This window comes from Heterodontus francisci, chromosome 8, assembly GCF_036365525.1.
Source record: "Heterodontus francisci isolate sHetFra1 chromosome 8, sHetFra1.hap1, whole genome shotgun sequence".
NCBI lineage: Eukaryota > Metazoa > Chordata > Chondrichthyes > Heterodontiformes > Heterodontidae > Heterodontus > Heterodontus francisci.
In genome coordinates this window covers 10,243,404-10,260,160 of record NC_090378.1, presented here as the reverse complement: position 1 = coordinate 10,260,160, position 16,757 = coordinate 10,243,404, and the positions used below count along the sequence as shown (strand labels likewise).

Here is a 16,757-nt window from a genome sequence, read left to right as displayed (position 1 = left end):
TCTTCCAAACCCGCGACCTCTGTCAACTAGAAGGACAAAGGCAGTAAATGCATGGGAACACCACCACCTGCAAGTTCCCCTCCAAGTCACACACCATCCTGACTTGGAACTATATCACCGTTCCTTCACTGTCGCTGGGTCAAAATCCTGGAACTCCCTTCCTAACAGCAATGTGGATGTACCTACCCCACATGGACTGCAGTGGTTCAAGAAGACAGCTCACCACCACCTTCTGAGGATGGTATGTTGCCTCCTTGGGGCCTGGGTCAAGATGTCTGTGAACGGACAGGGGGCATTCTGAAGGGGGAGGGTGAACAGCCAGAGGTTGTGGTATACATCGGTACCAACGACATAGGCAGGAAGAGTGATGAGGTCCTGCAGGGGGAGTTTAGGGTGTTAGGGAGTAAGTTAAAAAGCAGGACCTCTCGGGTTGTAATCTCTGGATTACTCCCTGTGCCACGTGCCAGTGAGGCTAGAAATAGGAAGGTAGTGCAGCTAAACACGTGGCTCAGCAGCTGGTGGAGAAGGGAGGGTTTCAGATATCTGGACCATTGGGCTCTCTTCAGGGACAGATGGGACCTGTACAAGAAGGACGGGTTGCATCTAAACTGGAGGGGCACTAATATCCTGTCTGCAAGGTTTGCTAGCGTCACTCGGGAGGGTTTAAACGAGTGTGGCAGGGGGGGTGGGAACCAGAGCAGTAGGACAGCTAGTGAAATTAATGAGGAAGACGTAGTAAATAAGGCTAGTAGGACTAAGAGGAAGAGCAGGCAGGGAGATGTTGCTGAGCACAGCGGGACTGGTGGTCTGAAGTGCATTTGTTTCAATGCGAGAACTATAACAGGTAAGGCAGATGAACTTAGAGCTTGGATTAGTATTTGGCAATATGATGTTTTTGCTATTACAGAGACTTGGCTGAGGGAAGGGCAGGAGTGGCAGCTAAATGTTCCAGGCTTTAGAACCTTCAGGCGGGATAGAGGGGGATGTAAAAGGGGTGGGGGAGTTGCATTACTGGTTAAGGAGAATATCACAGCTGTACTGCGGGAGGACACCTCAGAGGGGTCATGCAGTGAGGCAATATGGGTGGAGCTCAGGAATAGGAAGGGTGCAGTCACGATGTTGGGGGTTTAATACAGGCCTCCCAACAGCCAGCGGGAGGTCGAGGAACAGATATGTAGACAGATTTTGGAAAGATGTGGTGGTGGGTGATTTTAACTTCCCCGATATTGACTGGGACTCACTTAGTGCTGGGGGCTTGGATGGGGCAGAATTTGTGAGGAGCATCCAGGAGGACTTCTTCAAATAGTATGTAGATAGTCCAACTAGGGATGGGGCCATTCTGGACCTGGAATTGGGGAATGAGCCCGGCCAGGTGGTCGAAGTTTCAGTGGGGGAGCATTACGGGAGCAGTGACCATAATTCCATAAATTTTAAGGTACTAGTGGATAAGGATAAGAGTAGTCCTCGGGTGAAGGTGCTAAATTGGGGGAAGGCTAATTATAACACTATTAGGCAGGAACTGAAGAATTTAGATTGGGGGCGGCTGTTTGAGGGTAGATCAACATCTGACATGTGGGAGTCTTTCAAATGTCAGCTGATTCAAATCCAGCACCAGCATGTTCCTGTGAGGAAGAAAGACAAGTTTGGCAAGTTTCGGGAAGCTTGGATAACATGGGATATTGTGAGCCTGGTCAAAAAGAAAAAGGAAGCATTTGTAATGGCTGGAAGGCTAGGAACAGACGAAGCTCTTGAGGACTAAAAAGACAGTAGGAAGGAACTTAGCAAGGATTTAGGAGGGCTAAAAGGGGTCATGAAAAGTCATTGGCAAACAGGATTAAGTAAAATCCCAAGGCTTTCCATGCATATATAAAGAGCAAGAAGGTAACCAGGGAAAGGGTTGGCCCACTCAAGGACAGAGATGGTAATCTATGTGTGGAGCCAGAGGAAATGGGCGAGGTGCTAAATGAGTACTTTGCATCAGTATTCACCAAAGAGAAGGACTTGGTGGATGATGAGCCTAGGGAAGGGAGTGCAGATAGTCTCAGTCATCTCATTGTCAAAAAGGAGGAGGTGTTGGGTGTCTTGCAAAACATTAAGGTAGATAAGTCCCCAGGGCCTGATGGGATCTAACCTAGAATACTGAGGGAGGCAAGGGAAGAAATTGCTGTGGCCTTGACAGAAATCTTTGCATCCTCATTGGCTATAGGTGAGGTCCCAGAGGACTGGAGAATAGCCAATGTTGTTCCTTTGTTTAAGAAGGTTGGCATGGATAATCCAGGAAATTATAGGCCGGTGAGCCTTACATCAGTGGTAGGGAAATTAGAGAGGATTATTCGGGACAGGATTTACTCCCATTTGGAAACAAACAAATTGATTAGCGAGAGACAGCATGGTTTTGTGAAGGGGAGGTCGTGTCTTACTAATTTGATTGACTTTTTTGATGAAGTGACGAAGATGATTGATGAAGGAAGGGCAGTGGATGTTATCTATATGGACTTTAATAAAGCCTTTGACAAGGTCCCTCATGGCAGACTGGTACAAAAGGTGAAGTCACACCGAATCAGGGGTGAGCTGGCAAGATGGATACAGAACTGGCTTGGTCATAGAAGACAGAGGGTATGAGTGGATGGGTGTTTTTCTGAATGGAGGGATGTGACTAGTGGTGTTCCGCAGGGATCAGTGCTGGGACCTTTGCTGTTTGTAGTATATATAAATGATTTGGAGGAAAATGTAGCTAGTCTGATTAGTAAGTTTACGTACGACACAAAGTTTGGTGGAGTTGCGGATAATGATGAGGATTGTCAGAGGATACAGCAGGATGTAGATCGGTTGGAGACTTGGGCGGAGAAATGGCAGATGGAGTTTAATCCGGAGAAATGTGAGGTAATGCATTTTGGAAGGTCTAATGCAGGTGGGAAGTATACAGTAAATGGCAGAACCCTTAGGAGTATTGACAGGCAGAGAGATCTGGGCGTACAGGTCCACAGGTCACTGAAAGTGGCAACGCAGGTGGATAAGGTAGTCAAGAAGGCATTCGGCATGCTTGCCTTCATCGGTCGGGGCATGGAGTATAGAAATTGGCAAGTCATGTTGCAGCTGTACAGAACCTTAGTTAGGCCACACTTAGAATATTGCGTGCAATTCTGGTCACCACACTACCAGAAGGACGTGGAGGCTTTGGATAGGTTACAGAGGAGGTTCACCAGGATGTTGCCTGGTCTGGAGGGCATTAGCTATGAGGAGAGGTTGGAAAAACTCGGATTGTTTTCACTGGAACGATGGAGGTGGAGGGGCGACATGATAGAGGTTTACAAAGTTATGAGCGGCATGGACAGAGTGGATAGTCAGAAGCTTTTTCCCAGGGTGGAAGAGTCAGTTACTAGGGGATATAGGTTTAAGGTGCGAGGGGCAAAGTTTAGAGGGGATGTGCGAGGCAAGTTTTTTACACAGAGGGTGGCGAGTGCTTGGAACTTGCTGCCAGGGGAGGTGGTAGAAGCAGATACGATAGCGACGTTTAAGAGACATCTTGACAAATACATGAATAGGAAAGGAATAGAGAGATATGGGCCCTGGAAGTGCAGAAGGTGTTTGTTTAGGCAGGCATCAAGATCGGCGCAGGCTTGGAGGGCCGAATGGCCTGTTCCTGTGCTGCACTGTTCTTTGTTCTTTGTTCTTTGTTCTCAAGGCAATTAGGGATGGGCAATAAATGCTGGCCTGGCCAGCAACGCCCACATCCCATGAATGAATAAAAAGAAATAGCACAGTCATGGGCTTTGGCTAATGCTTTGAAAACTTTTCGACCCACTGCCAAATTGGTGAAGGCTCTAATCTCCTGGCAAATTGCATGTTGTACTTACAGAACTCCAACATTTCTCAGGGTCCTCTCAGTGTCATCACTCACTGCAATGTGTGGGGCTTTTTAATCGCTGCTCTTCTGCTCAATCTTCGGCCACTCCGGCAGCTTGCTGTTCCTTCTTCTCTCTTTTGATGTATACTTTAAGAAAAATTGTCACTGTGCGATATTTGGTGGTCTTCAGAAAAAATAAATATATCCCTGCACAGCCACCGCATAACATTACTTGTCCCTTGGTATGTGACCTATTGTTAAGACTCACTTAATATACAAAATAAAGATGGGTTTTATTCTAACTGAACTGAAACATTTACATACAAAGAGTTACTGCACATGCACATCTAAACATCTAAACCCTTCCGATGAAGGGTCACTGACCCAAAACGTTAACTCTGCTTCTCTTTCCACAGATGCTGCCAGACCTGCTGAGTGATTCCAGCATTTCTTGTTTTTATTACACATCTAAACATGTCTTACTATATCAGGCATGATCTGCCTTATACAAATCCATGCTGACTTTCCTTAATTAACTCAAACCAACTTCATTCCCCAGCAATGCTGCCTTCCTAACTGGACATGAAAGATACTGATCAAGAATGTTCAACTGAACACATTTGATAAATTCCTTCCCTTCTCTGCTTTTAACACAATCGCTGCCCATTCAATATTGGGGTCATTAAAGTCTCCTGTTACCATGACGCTATAGTTCTTTACCACTCTGTTACATCTTTGCAAATCTGCTCCTTTATCTCCTTACCACTATTTTTGCCCTGTTAAGTACATCAAGTAGTGTAATGGCTGCTTTATTGTTTCCTAACTCCAACCAAATAGATTCTGTGTTTGACCTCTCAAGGACATTGACTCTTTCTAGCACCGTAATATTTTCTTAATTCTGTTACCCTTCGTCTTTTTCTTCCCTATCGTTCTTGAATACCTTCTTCTTCTTCTTCTTCTTTGGGCTCCTTTTCACAAGAGACAATGGGTAAGCGCCTGGAGGTGGTCAGTGGTTTGTGAAGCAGCACCTGGAGTTGCTATAAAGGCCAATTCTAGAGTGACAGACTCTTCCACAGGCACTGCAGATAAAATTGGTTGTTGGGGCTGTTACACAGTTGGCTGTCCCCTTGTGCTTCGGTCTTTTTTCCTGCCAACTGCTAAGTCTCTTCGACGCGCCACACTTTAGCCCTGCCTTTATGGCTGCCCACCAGCTCTGTCGATCGCTGGCAACTGACTCCCACGACTTGTGATCAATGTCACAGGACTTCATGTCGCGTTTGCAGGCAGGTTATTTGTGCCTGCAGCTCACCAACTTTATTAACCACACTTTGTACATTTATATGCACTCCCATCTTGACATAATTCTAACTGTCCCTCCCAGTCCACTGTGAACCTTGTTTCTACCTTGTAATTGTACATCTTGGTGCCAACTCCCTGCCAAATTTGTATAAAGCTTGTCTACCTTGAAGAGGTCCCTTCTGCCACAGAGCTCCCAATCTCTCAGGAATCTAAAGCCCTCCCTCCTGCACCATGTTTCTAGCCACACATTAACTGCCCTATCCTCCTATGTTTACTTTTTTTCATGTGTGGCAAAAGGAGTAATCCAGACAATACTACCTTTGAGGTTTAGCTTTTTGACATCCTCCCTAACTCCAGATGACAGGATATCTTGATTTTAATAACCTACAAATAAATAGGTGGAACATTTATTACATGTCACAACAGTAGTATGCCACTTAAGCCAGAATTAAAAAGTGGAATGTAGTTTACTGAAAGTCCTACCCTATTGTGTACTGAGCCTCGGTCCAGCGCACCCGCTCCACTCTTCTGACTCTGCCCTGATGAGATTTCTCCTCTTCCACCATCAATGGCAGATTCTTCAGCTGTTACTGAATTGAAAACGAGAATCTAGAATCTTCTACCTTTGTTGCTTTTCTATTTCTCTTATCTTCTCAATCTGCCTTGAAGCTGATCTGTTTGACTGTGCTTTTGGTCACTTCCATCATGTCAGCTTGACTCAGTGGGAACACGCTCTCTCTCTATCTCTCCATCTCCCTCCCCTCTGGGTTAGAAGGTTTTGGATTTACTCCAGCAATTGACACATAAGGGCAGTACTGAGGGAGTGCTGCACTGGTGAAAGTGCTGTGTTTCAGATGAGATATTAAACAAATGTTCCACCAGCCTATTCAGGTGGGTGTAGAAGACCACGTGGGCACAATGTGAAGAAGAGCAAGGAGTTCTTGTGGTGTCCTGGGTAACATTCATCCCTCACCCAACACCACCAAAATACCAAACTGGTCCATTATCTAATTTCCTATTTGTGGAACCTTGCTGGGCACAAATTAGCTACAAAATCCACTTAGAAAACAACAGTGATTACACTTCAAAAATAATTAATTAATTGGTTATGAAGCATGTAAGGGCATCCTTAGGCTCTGAAAGGCACTATATAAATGCAAGTTCTAGTAAAATCTTCTTCTCTGACTTTCGACTTGATGTTGGCAGTTCTGTTTGTAAAGTGTCTTGGGACTGTCTGTTCTGTGAACCAAGCTGTATAAACTTTACTTGTTGTTTCTTTACACTTCACCAGAATCTATAGAAAAAAACCACCTGATAGACAGTGCAAAACAACATGATTGGATAAACAGTCAACTGCGTTTCATAAAGCTCCATTTTATGGATGGAATTAATTTGGATTTAATGGAAACTATTTCAAGTGGTCATGAACTAACTCAGCTGCTCAGGCAAACCACAACAACCTTCCACCTTGAAAGACATGGATCTCAGGTAAATGGGTTTAAAATGGGACTATGTAGTCTCTACTTAATTATGAAGGAACATGGATTTTTTTTGTATAAATAACTTGAAATGGTGATTTCCAGCTACTGTTCATCAGAGCATCATCTTGTTACAAGGCTACTTGTACCATCGCTGAGATTAGACCTTTTATGTTGAATCAACACTTGCAGTCCAGAATTATACAAGTGAATTGAGGCCCAGTTTCCAGTGATGGCATGGTTCAAACTAAGTAGGACAATGATACAGCACAGAGGAGGCCATTTCACCCATCGTGTCTGCTCTTTGAAAGAGCTATCCACTTAGAATCATAGAATGCTTACAGCACAGAAGGAGGCCATACAACCGGTCGTGTCTGTGCCAGCTCTGTGGAACAGCAATTCACTTAGTCCCACTCCTCTGCCTTTTCCCTGCAGCTCTGCAAATTTTTTTCTCTTCAGATAAATATCCAATTCTCTTTTGAAGGCCCTGATTGAATCTGCCTCCACCACAAACTCAAGCAGTCTTCTCTGTATTCATGGCAGACATAGACTTCAAAATGTTTAAGAGCCAATACTGGACCTAATATTTCTTTTTCCATGGTAAAATACCTTTTTTGGTGTTGATAGAGCTTTTTGGAAAAGAATCCCACTGGTCTTTCTATGCAGATTTGTCATCTTGTAACAGGACTGTACTGATCCTCAGGTCACTAGCATCAATCGCTAAGTTGAAGGGCTTAGTAAAATTTGGAGCAGCCAACACTCGTTCATCAGTCAAAATGGCCTTCGGCTTTTCAAAAGGTACTTGGCACTCCCTGACCACAATACCTTGGTTTTCTTTTTCTGCAGCAAATCTGTTAGTAGAACAGTTACAGTGCTGAAATTTGTTACAAACTTTCTGTAGGACCACACATCCCGAAAAATCTCATGATTTCTCACTTAGTCTTAGGGGTAGGGAACTCCATCAGGGCTTGTACTTTCACAGTTCTTGGCAACACTTGTCCTTGCCCTACTACATGCCCATGGTAGATTCACTCTCACTTTTGCAAACTCGCTTTTGGCAAGGTTTATTATTAACTCAGCTGTTTAAGTCGTCTTCAGTGCATGCGCTAACCAGTCCTGGCAAGCCGGAACGCAGCGCATGCGCAGAGAGCAGGAGACCGTCTGCGCATGTGCGCACCATGGCGCAGCCTGATGACATCAGTGGGGCCCAGCGTTGTCAGGAATCAGTTTGATTTTTTAAGCAGTTTCGAGCTGTAAGTGTTACTGTATACCAGCACATCATCAAGATAAATAACACAGTTAGGAACACTGGCTGCCACTTGATTCATTAATCTCTGAAAGGTTGCTGGGGCATTTTTTAGCCCGAATGACATCACTCGGCACTGGTAAAGACTGTCTGGTATGCCAAAAGCTGATATTTCTTTAGTTTGGCATGTAAAAGGAACTTGCCAGTATCCCTTTAACAAATCTACCTTTGTAAGAAACGTAGCACTGCCCGCTCTGTCAATGCAGTCTTCCAAGTGAGGAATTGGGTAGCAGTCTGCCCTTGTTACTGCATTAACTTTTCTGCAGTCTATGCAAAGTCTGGTTGAACTGTCAGGTTTAGGCATTAATACTCTTGGTGAGTCCCAGCTACTTTGACTGGATTCAGTTAGGTTTTTATTTCCAGCATGCATTGGATTTCTGCTTTTACTTGGGCCTGTTTGTCTAGAAGTAAGCGGAAGGAAGCTGTTTTATAGGAACAGATTCCCCTACGTCATGTGTGGCTAAGGTTGTACATCTTGGCTTATCCCTACAGACTCTTTTAAATGCCGTGAGTAGCCTGATTAGGTCTTCTCATTGTCCTACATCTAAATATGAAAGTATAGTGTCCAATCTTCTTTGCAATTCAGTATTAGCTAATCAGGTAGTAGGAGGTTCAGTTTGAGAATTATCAATGCCTCCTTCTGCCTCATCCTCTCATTCTTATCTGTTACTATTGGCTGAGATACTGGTGCTTGCTTTCATCCTCCTGGTGATGATATTGTTTTAACATATTGATATGACAGTCGACTTTTTTTGGCAATCTGGGGTGTCAATCAAATAATTTACCTTACCAATTCTTTTGCCCACTTTATACCAACCACTGAACAGTGCTTTTAATGGTTCACCCTGTAAAGGTAATAATACTAACACGACATCCGCTGGTTGAAATCTTCGGGTTTTTGCATGCTTGTCTGCCTATTTTATCATAGTGGTTTGGGATGCTTTAAGATGTTCCTGAGCCACATTGCAAGCTCTCGTGAGTCGTTCCCCAAACATGGATTAATATCCAGTACAGAGGATTCATCCTACTGTTCTAAACTCTTTCTTTAGTTTTAGAGGACCTCTTATGTCTGTGGACTAATTCAAAAGGACTAAAACCTGTAGACTCATTAGTGGCAAATAAAAGAAAGTCTAGCCCTTTATCCCAATGATGGGGATATTCATGACAGTATGCCCCAATCATTGTTTTCAGAGTCTGATGATACCTTTCTAAAGCTCCTGTGTCTGCGGGTGGTCTGCGTGTATATGTCCTGCTGCAGAACTTTCATGTGCTAACCTTAATAATTCCCAGCGATACTTAGGCAGTACGACAATCTGTCGAATAACCGTCCACACTTCACCTGCAGGTCTGTAAGACGGTCTCCATTTCCTCATCAGAACCCCATCTTTAATATAATAGCCTTCTAGAATTCCTTTTTCCTCAGTTTCTGTCAGAGCTCATCGTGCCACTTTATTTAACTCTGGATTAGCTTGTTGAACTGTGATCAGAGACGATTTATTAAACATTTCATTTGGATTATCTGAATCCCCAAAGAAAGTTTCAGTTATTCGGCTATCTGTTCGTGCTGCCAATCTTGCTTCCGACAATGGAACTTGTTTAGCCATTGCTCGGGTTACTATACACGACAGAAAAATTCCTGGAACCTTTTCCTGTAATTGTTTCTTTGTGACTACGGGAGAAACTAATACTTTTGCTCGAGCCAAATCATTCCCTCGGAGTAGGTCAATTCCATCTACCGGCAAACTATGGACAACTCCTACAGTTACCGTCCCATACATTAGGTCATACTCTAGGTGTACTCAATACAAAGGTACGGGTATATACTCCCCGCCAATACCATTCACTAAAACTTCAGCATTTAGTTTGCTCTCCGGTGGAAATGTTATACCCCTTTCCCCAGCAAAAGGAGTTTGGGTTGCTCCTGTATCCCTAAGTATAACTATAGCTTTGCCTGCCTCACTTGAAGGAAAAGGAGTTACTTTTCCTTTCGACAAGAATTCCCTATATCTTTCGGGTATCTTATTCTCAACCCCTACACACACATTGGTTTTTGTATTTGCTTTACAGCTGCTGTCAAAGCTATAGCCCAATCTGCTGTATTTCAGTCAGAGCCCCTTTCTCTGCATTGATTTTGTGTACTCCCACAAGTCCCATGTGTTTACCTCGCAACCTCCAGCATTCTGAAGGACGATGTCCCCCCTTGTGACAATGATAACACTTCAGCTTGCAGATCTCAGTTCCACCCTCAGCATCTTCCTTCTTCCTTTCTGGCTGTAGGAGGGGATCCTGGGACATTCCCACCTGTCCCTTCCTGTCCCCAGCTATGTGCCTTCCTTTCACTCTCCCACCTTCTATCCTTCTCGTGTTTGTGGGGGTGGAAGGCAAAGGGTCTGGGCTTATACAAAAGCACAAAATCATCAGCAATTTCTGCTGCCTGTCTGGACCTTGAAATCCTTTGGTTCTCTACATGAGTTCTCACTACTGGAGGGAGTGGATTTTTCAATTCTTCCAGGAGAGTTAGTTCTCTAAGGTCCTCGTACCTGGCTTCCATCTTTAGTGCCCATATCCAATGAACAAAATTAATTTGTTTTACCCTCTCAAACTCTATATAAGTCTGCTCAGCCAATCTTTGGAGGTTCCAAAACTTCTGTCGGTAAGCTTTAGGGAAAAACTCATACACACCGATAATAGCCTTTTTTGCCATATCATAATTTGCAGCAGCCTCCTCAGAAAGCATGGCATAACCTTCATGAGCTCTGCCCCTCAACCTGCTTTGCATTAGCAGTGTTCAGCTTTTCTTTGGCCATTTAATTTGTTTGGCTATCTTTTCAAAATAAATGAAAAATGCCTCTAGTCATAGATTTGTACAGCATAGACACAGGCCCTTCGGCCCACCACTTCCATGCCAGCCAGAATGCCTATCTCTCCTAATCCCACCTGCCTGCGTTAATTCCATATCCCTCTATGCCTTGCTCATTCAAGTACATGTCCAGACGCCTCTTAAATGTCGCTACTGTTCCTGCCTCCACCACCTCCTCAGGCAGCTCATTCCAGATACCCACTATTCTTTGTGTGAAAAATGTACCCCTTTGATCCCCTTTAAACCTCCTCCCTCTCACCTTAAATCTATGCCCTCTAGTTTTAGTCACCCCTACCATGGGAAACAGACTCTGGCTATCTGGCCGATCTATGCCTCTCATAATTTTATATACCTCTATCATGTCCCCTCTCAGCCTCCTTCGCTCCAGGGAAAACAGATCCAGCCTATTCAAACTCTCTTTATAACTCAAGCCCTCCAAACCAGGCAACATCCTTGTCAATCTTTTCTGCACCCTCTCTAGCTTAATCACATCTTTTGTGTAGTGCGGCGACCAGAACTGCACACAGTACTCCAAATGCGGCCTAACCAACGTTATGTACAACTGTAACATGACGTCCCAACTCTTGTACTCAATGCCTCGGCCGATGAAGGCAAGCATGCCATTTGCCTTCTTCACCTCCCTGTCTACCTGTGTTGCCACTTTCAGAGAACTATGTACTTGCACCTCTCTGTCCCTTTCCTCAAACTTAGGGAGGGCTTGCACAAACTTAAAAAGCCCTCCACTGGATCCTGGAGTGCAGAGGGAGTTTTCCCCACTTGAACTTTCACCGGAGTCAAGATCACCCCTTTGTTTAAGTTTCATCTTTTTAAATTCAAATTCCCTTTCTTCTTTTTCACTTTCTCTTTGAAATTCAAGTTCAAGTCTTTACGATTCTATTTCTTTTGCTTTTCTCTGTTGAAGCTTAAGATTTTCTTTTTCCTTGTCAAGTTCAACTGCCTCATCTGTAACCAAATTTTAACTAATTCAACTGCACTACCCTCTGATTTGCCTTCTCCTTCCAGTTCCAAACGTTGAACTATTATTTCAATTATGTCTGCTTTTTTAGCACCCGATTTCAATTCTAACCCCAACTTTGCTGCCAAATGCTTTAGTTTAACCTTAGTTAAATTTCGCAAGTCATTGAGGGATGCCGCCTCCTTTTCCAGAAAAGCTTCAGCAACTGCTAGACATTCCAGTGGTGTAGACTATACCCTATTAAAAAAGTAAGCTGGTTCTTTTACTTTCCCTTTTCAATTACTAATGTCCTTAGGGAAGGAAATCTGCCGTCCTTACCTGGTCTGGCCTACATGTGACTCCAGACTGACAGCAATCTGGTTGACTCTTAAATGCCCTCTGAAATGGCCTCGCAAGCCACTCTGTTCAAGGGTAGTTAGGGATGGGCAATAAATGCTGGTCTTGCCAGCGATACCCAAATCCCACAAATGAATAAAATAAATTATTACTCCACTTACAAGTGAATGTTGTCAGTGTTGGGCTTAATCCCTCCAAGTGCCCCCAATTAGAATGTTACGACTGAGGGAGGAGTGCACTGTTAATTCAGCCCCACTTCTCCACAGTACGCAACATATCAATAAATTTTACCACTTACCAAAACAGCCAATCAGATCCTCTATTTGTCCCCAGAACAAAGCACATCAACCAAGACTGGATATTGTCCAGGTTTTGCTTCATTTCTACATGGATTGCTTCAGTATTTGAGGAGTCGCAAATGGTGCTGAACTTGGTGCAATCACCAGCGAACTTCCCCACTTCTGACCTTATAATTGAAGGAAGGTCATTGATGAAGCAGCTGAAGATGTATGGCCAAGGATATGACCCTGAAGAACTCCTGCAGTGATGTCCTGGAGCTCAGATGATTGACCTCCAACAACCACAACCATCTTCCTTTGCGCTAGGTATGACTCTAAATAGCGGAGAGTTTTCCCCCTAATTCCCATTGATTCCAGTTTTGCTAGAGTTCCTTGATGCCATACTCAGTCAAATGCCACCTTGATGTCAAGGGCAGTCACTCTCACCTCACCTTTTGAGGTCAACTCTTTTATCCATGTTTGAACCAAGGCTGTGAGGTCAGGAGCTGAATGGTCCTGGCGGCACCCAAACTGAGGGTCACTGAGCAGGTTATTGCTAAACAAGTGCCACTGATAGTACTGTCGACGACACCTTCTATCTCTTGACTGATGATCGAGAGTTGACTGATGGGGCAGTATTAGGCCTGGTTGGATTTGTCCTGCTTTTTGTGTCCAGGACATACCTGTGCAATTTTCCACATTGCCAGGAAGATGCTAGTGTTGTAGCTGTACTGGAACAGCTTGGCTAGGGGCGCGGCAACTTCTGGAGCACAGGTCTTCAGTGCTATTGCTGGAATGTTGTCAGGGTCCATAGACTTTGCAGTATTCAGTGCCTTCAGTCATTTCTTGATGTCACGTGGAGTGAATGGAATTGGCTGAAGACTGGCATCTGTGATGCTGGAGAATTCAGGAGGAGGCTGAGATGGATCATCCACTCGGAACTTTTAGCTGAAGATGGGTGCAAATGCTTCAGTCTTATCTTTTGCATTGATGTGCTGGGCTCCCCCATCATTGAGGATGGGGATATTTGTGGAGCCACTTCCTCCATTTGGTTGTTTAATTGTCCACCACCATTCACGACTAGATGTGGCAGGACTGCAGAGCTTAGATTTGATCTGTTGGCTGTGGGATTGCTTAGTTCTGTCTATCGCGTGCTGCTTACGCTGTTTGACATATAAGTAGTCCTGGGTTGCAGCATCACCAGGTTGACACCTCATAGTTAGATATGTCTGGTGCTGCTCCTGAAATGCCCTCCTGCACTTTTCATTGAACCAGGGTTGGTCTCCTGGCTTGATGGCAATGGTAGAATGGGGGATATGCTGGGCCACGTGGTTATAGATTGTGGTTGAGTACAATTCTGCTGCTGCTGATGCCCCACAGCGTCTCATGGATGTCTCATAGATCTGTTCGAAATCTATCCCATTTAGCATGGTGGTAGTGCCACACAACACGTTGAATGCTATCCTCAATGTGAAGACAGAACCTTGTCTCCACAAGGACTGCATGCTGGTCCCTCCTACCAATACTGTCATGGACAGATGCATCTGCGACAAGCAGATTGGTGAGGACTAGTTCAAGTTTGTTTTTCCCTCCTGTTGATTGCCTCACGACCTGCCGCAGACCCAGGCTAGCAGCTATGTCCTTTAGGACTCGGCCAGTAATGGTGTTACTCAACCACTCTTGGTGATGGACATTGAAGTGCCCCACCCAGAGTAGATTCTGCACACTTGCCACTCTCAGTGCTTCCTCCAAGTGTTGTTCAACATGGAGGAGTACTGATTCATCAGCTGAGCGGGAACAGTAGGTAGAAATCAGCAGGTTTCCTTGCCCATGTTTGACCTGATGCCATGAGACTTCATGGGGTCCAGAGTCCATGTCAAGGACTCCCAGGGCAACTCCCTCACAAATGTATACCACTGTCCCACAACCTCTGCTGGGTCTGTCCTGCCAGTGGGAGAGGACACCAGGGGATGGCAATGGCTGTGTCTGGGACATTGTTTGTAAGGTATGATTCCGTGAGTAAGACTAAGTCAGGCCGTTACTTGACCAGTCTGTGGGTCAGCTCTCCCAACTTTGGCACAAGCCCCCAGTTGTTAGTAAGGAGGACTTAGCAGGGTCAATCGGACTTGGTTTGCCGTTGTTGTTTCCGGTGCCTAGGTCATGCCGGTGGTCCATCCGGTTTCATTCCTTATTGACCTTGTAGCGGTTTCATACAACTGAGTGGCTTGCTAGGCCATTTCAGAGGGCATTTCAGAGTCAATCACATTGCTGTGAGTCTGGAATCACATGTCGACCAGACCAGGTAAGGACTGCAGATTTCCTTCCCTAAAGGACATTAGTGAACCAGATGGGTTTTTTTTACAACAATCGACAATGGTTTCATGGCCATCATTAGACCAGCTTTTAATTCCATATTTATTAATTTAATTCAAATTCCACCTTCTGCCACGGTGGGATTTGAACCCATGTCCCAAGGGCAATGCCCAGAGTCTCTGGGTTACTCGTCCAGTGACAATACCACTACGCAACCGCGTCCCCATAAAGCGCTGTTCCATTCTCTGTTGAAAAAGCTTTAACTCGGATAGGAAATCTGTGGCCTTCCAGTTCATGACGGGAAATTTAATAGTTTTGCATCCAATGCTCTTTGTTTCTCACAGATCCTTCTGTTTTACTGCGGGTTGGGTTTCCTTCGATGGAAATACTAAACAGTACTGCAGAACTGCTGTGCCTGCTGCTTGTGCCTTCATCATGCCCAGCCCAGGCTCTGTATCACTGTAGGTCTGTGCCACTGTAGCCTGTACCTCACGCTTTTTCTTTGGTCCCACCCATGAAGCTGATTTCACCATGAAACACACCATAACGCACCAATGGCTTTGCAAATGTTCAGCCCAATTCCAAACCGGCTTCTGTAGCCCCATGCTGAACCGACTTAATATTGTGACTGACCACCGATCCGGTTATCTTCCGAGTCAGTTACTCACTGTTTTTTCAAGCACTGATCTTCGAGGGTACTTCTCACTGTATTGCCTCTGCTTTGAAGCAGACCGCTCGTGTTGTCCCAATTTCTTTTACTGGTTTCTCACGATCTGTGGACTGGCTCATCTCCGTGATCTCTGCACTGAAGTGAATCACCACGATTCTGACCTTCACTGTGTTGCTTCGACATTACTTCTGCAACATGGTCTTCAAAAACACACAGCTGCCACCATCTAAATGGTGCAGTCTGGAAATCCAGCAACAGCACAACTATGCCAAGCCTTCACTTCTGCTATCTAGAGGACCACCATCACCACAACAAGTCAGAACGGACAGGTACTGTCATGAGGCCAAGTACTCCTCCCCCAACATGTCCTCAACCTTGAGCACAAAACCTTCAGACACAGAGGATGAGGAGGGGCGAAGGACACGCAATGTCCTGAAGAGGCAGAGGAGGAATGAGTTGAAGTATTGTCTGGTGGTTCCTCGTGATAAGGTGCCAGTGCTTTCCAAGAATGACAAGTCCTCAAAGGTGGTCGTCCTCAGAAAAGCAACCGAGTATATTAGCAGGCTGAAGGCAGAGCAACAGAAACTGAACGTAGAAAGAGAGAAACTTCAGAAAAAACAGCAACAGCTTAGATGCAAATTTTCCGATACAACTCCGAAACGATAAGTGGACTCTTAAACTTATGCATGTGTAAATTCCATAATCTCTATCCATGTGTAAATAGTTTTGATGTTATCTAGTTTTATGTATTTTTACTTTTAACATACGAGACTTATCTTGGGAAAGTAAGGGGATGTTGTATTATTGCCTTTAAGAGTGATGTCCTGTTGCGATCTTAGTATGCTAATGAGCGAAGTACCAGTTGTCATGTGACTACAAGCCTGAATCACTCTGCAACTGTAACACCTGGAAACAGGTTCTGTAAATTGTGAGCTCTGCACTGTATATCCTTGTTAGCCGTTAATGACCCTGTTTGAGATCTTCAACCAAATGGACTTCACACCTCTCATTTATGTTGCACTTGGCAACATTAAAAGGAAGTCATTATCTGATTGAATTTTTCGAGGAGGTGACTAGGTGGGTGACTAAGATGAGGGTATTGCAGATGATGAAGTCTCCATGGACTTGAAGATCATGGGAGATTGGTCAAGAAGATAAGAGCCCAAGGGATCCAGGGCAATTTGGCAAATTGGATACGAAATTGGCTTAGTGGCAGGAGGCAGAGGGGGATGGTCAAGGGTTGTTTTTGTGAGTGGAAGCCTGTGACCAGTGGTGTACTGCAGGGATCAGTGCTGGGGCCCTTGCTGTTTGTACTGTACGTTAATGATTTAGACATGAATATAGGAGGCATGATCAGTAAGTTCAAAGATGACATGAAAATTGTTGGTGTTGTA

At 44.7% G+C, this 16,757-nt stretch overlaps 1 protein-coding gene across 1 annotated transcript in view; it reads left to right on the top strand.

The window, feature by feature from the left end:
• Positions 1 to 16,757, top strand: part of LOC137373174 (di-N-acetylchitobiase-like) — a 48,253-nt gene that overhangs the window by 9,553 nt on the left and 21,943 nt on the right. Inside the window, exon 3 of the mRNA XM_068038031.1 lies at positions 6,438 to 6,634. Within this exon, the coding sequence (XP_067894132.1) occupies positions 6,438 to 6,634 (197 nt within the window). The remainder of the gene's footprint in view (positions 1 to 6,437; positions 6,635 to 16,757) is intronic.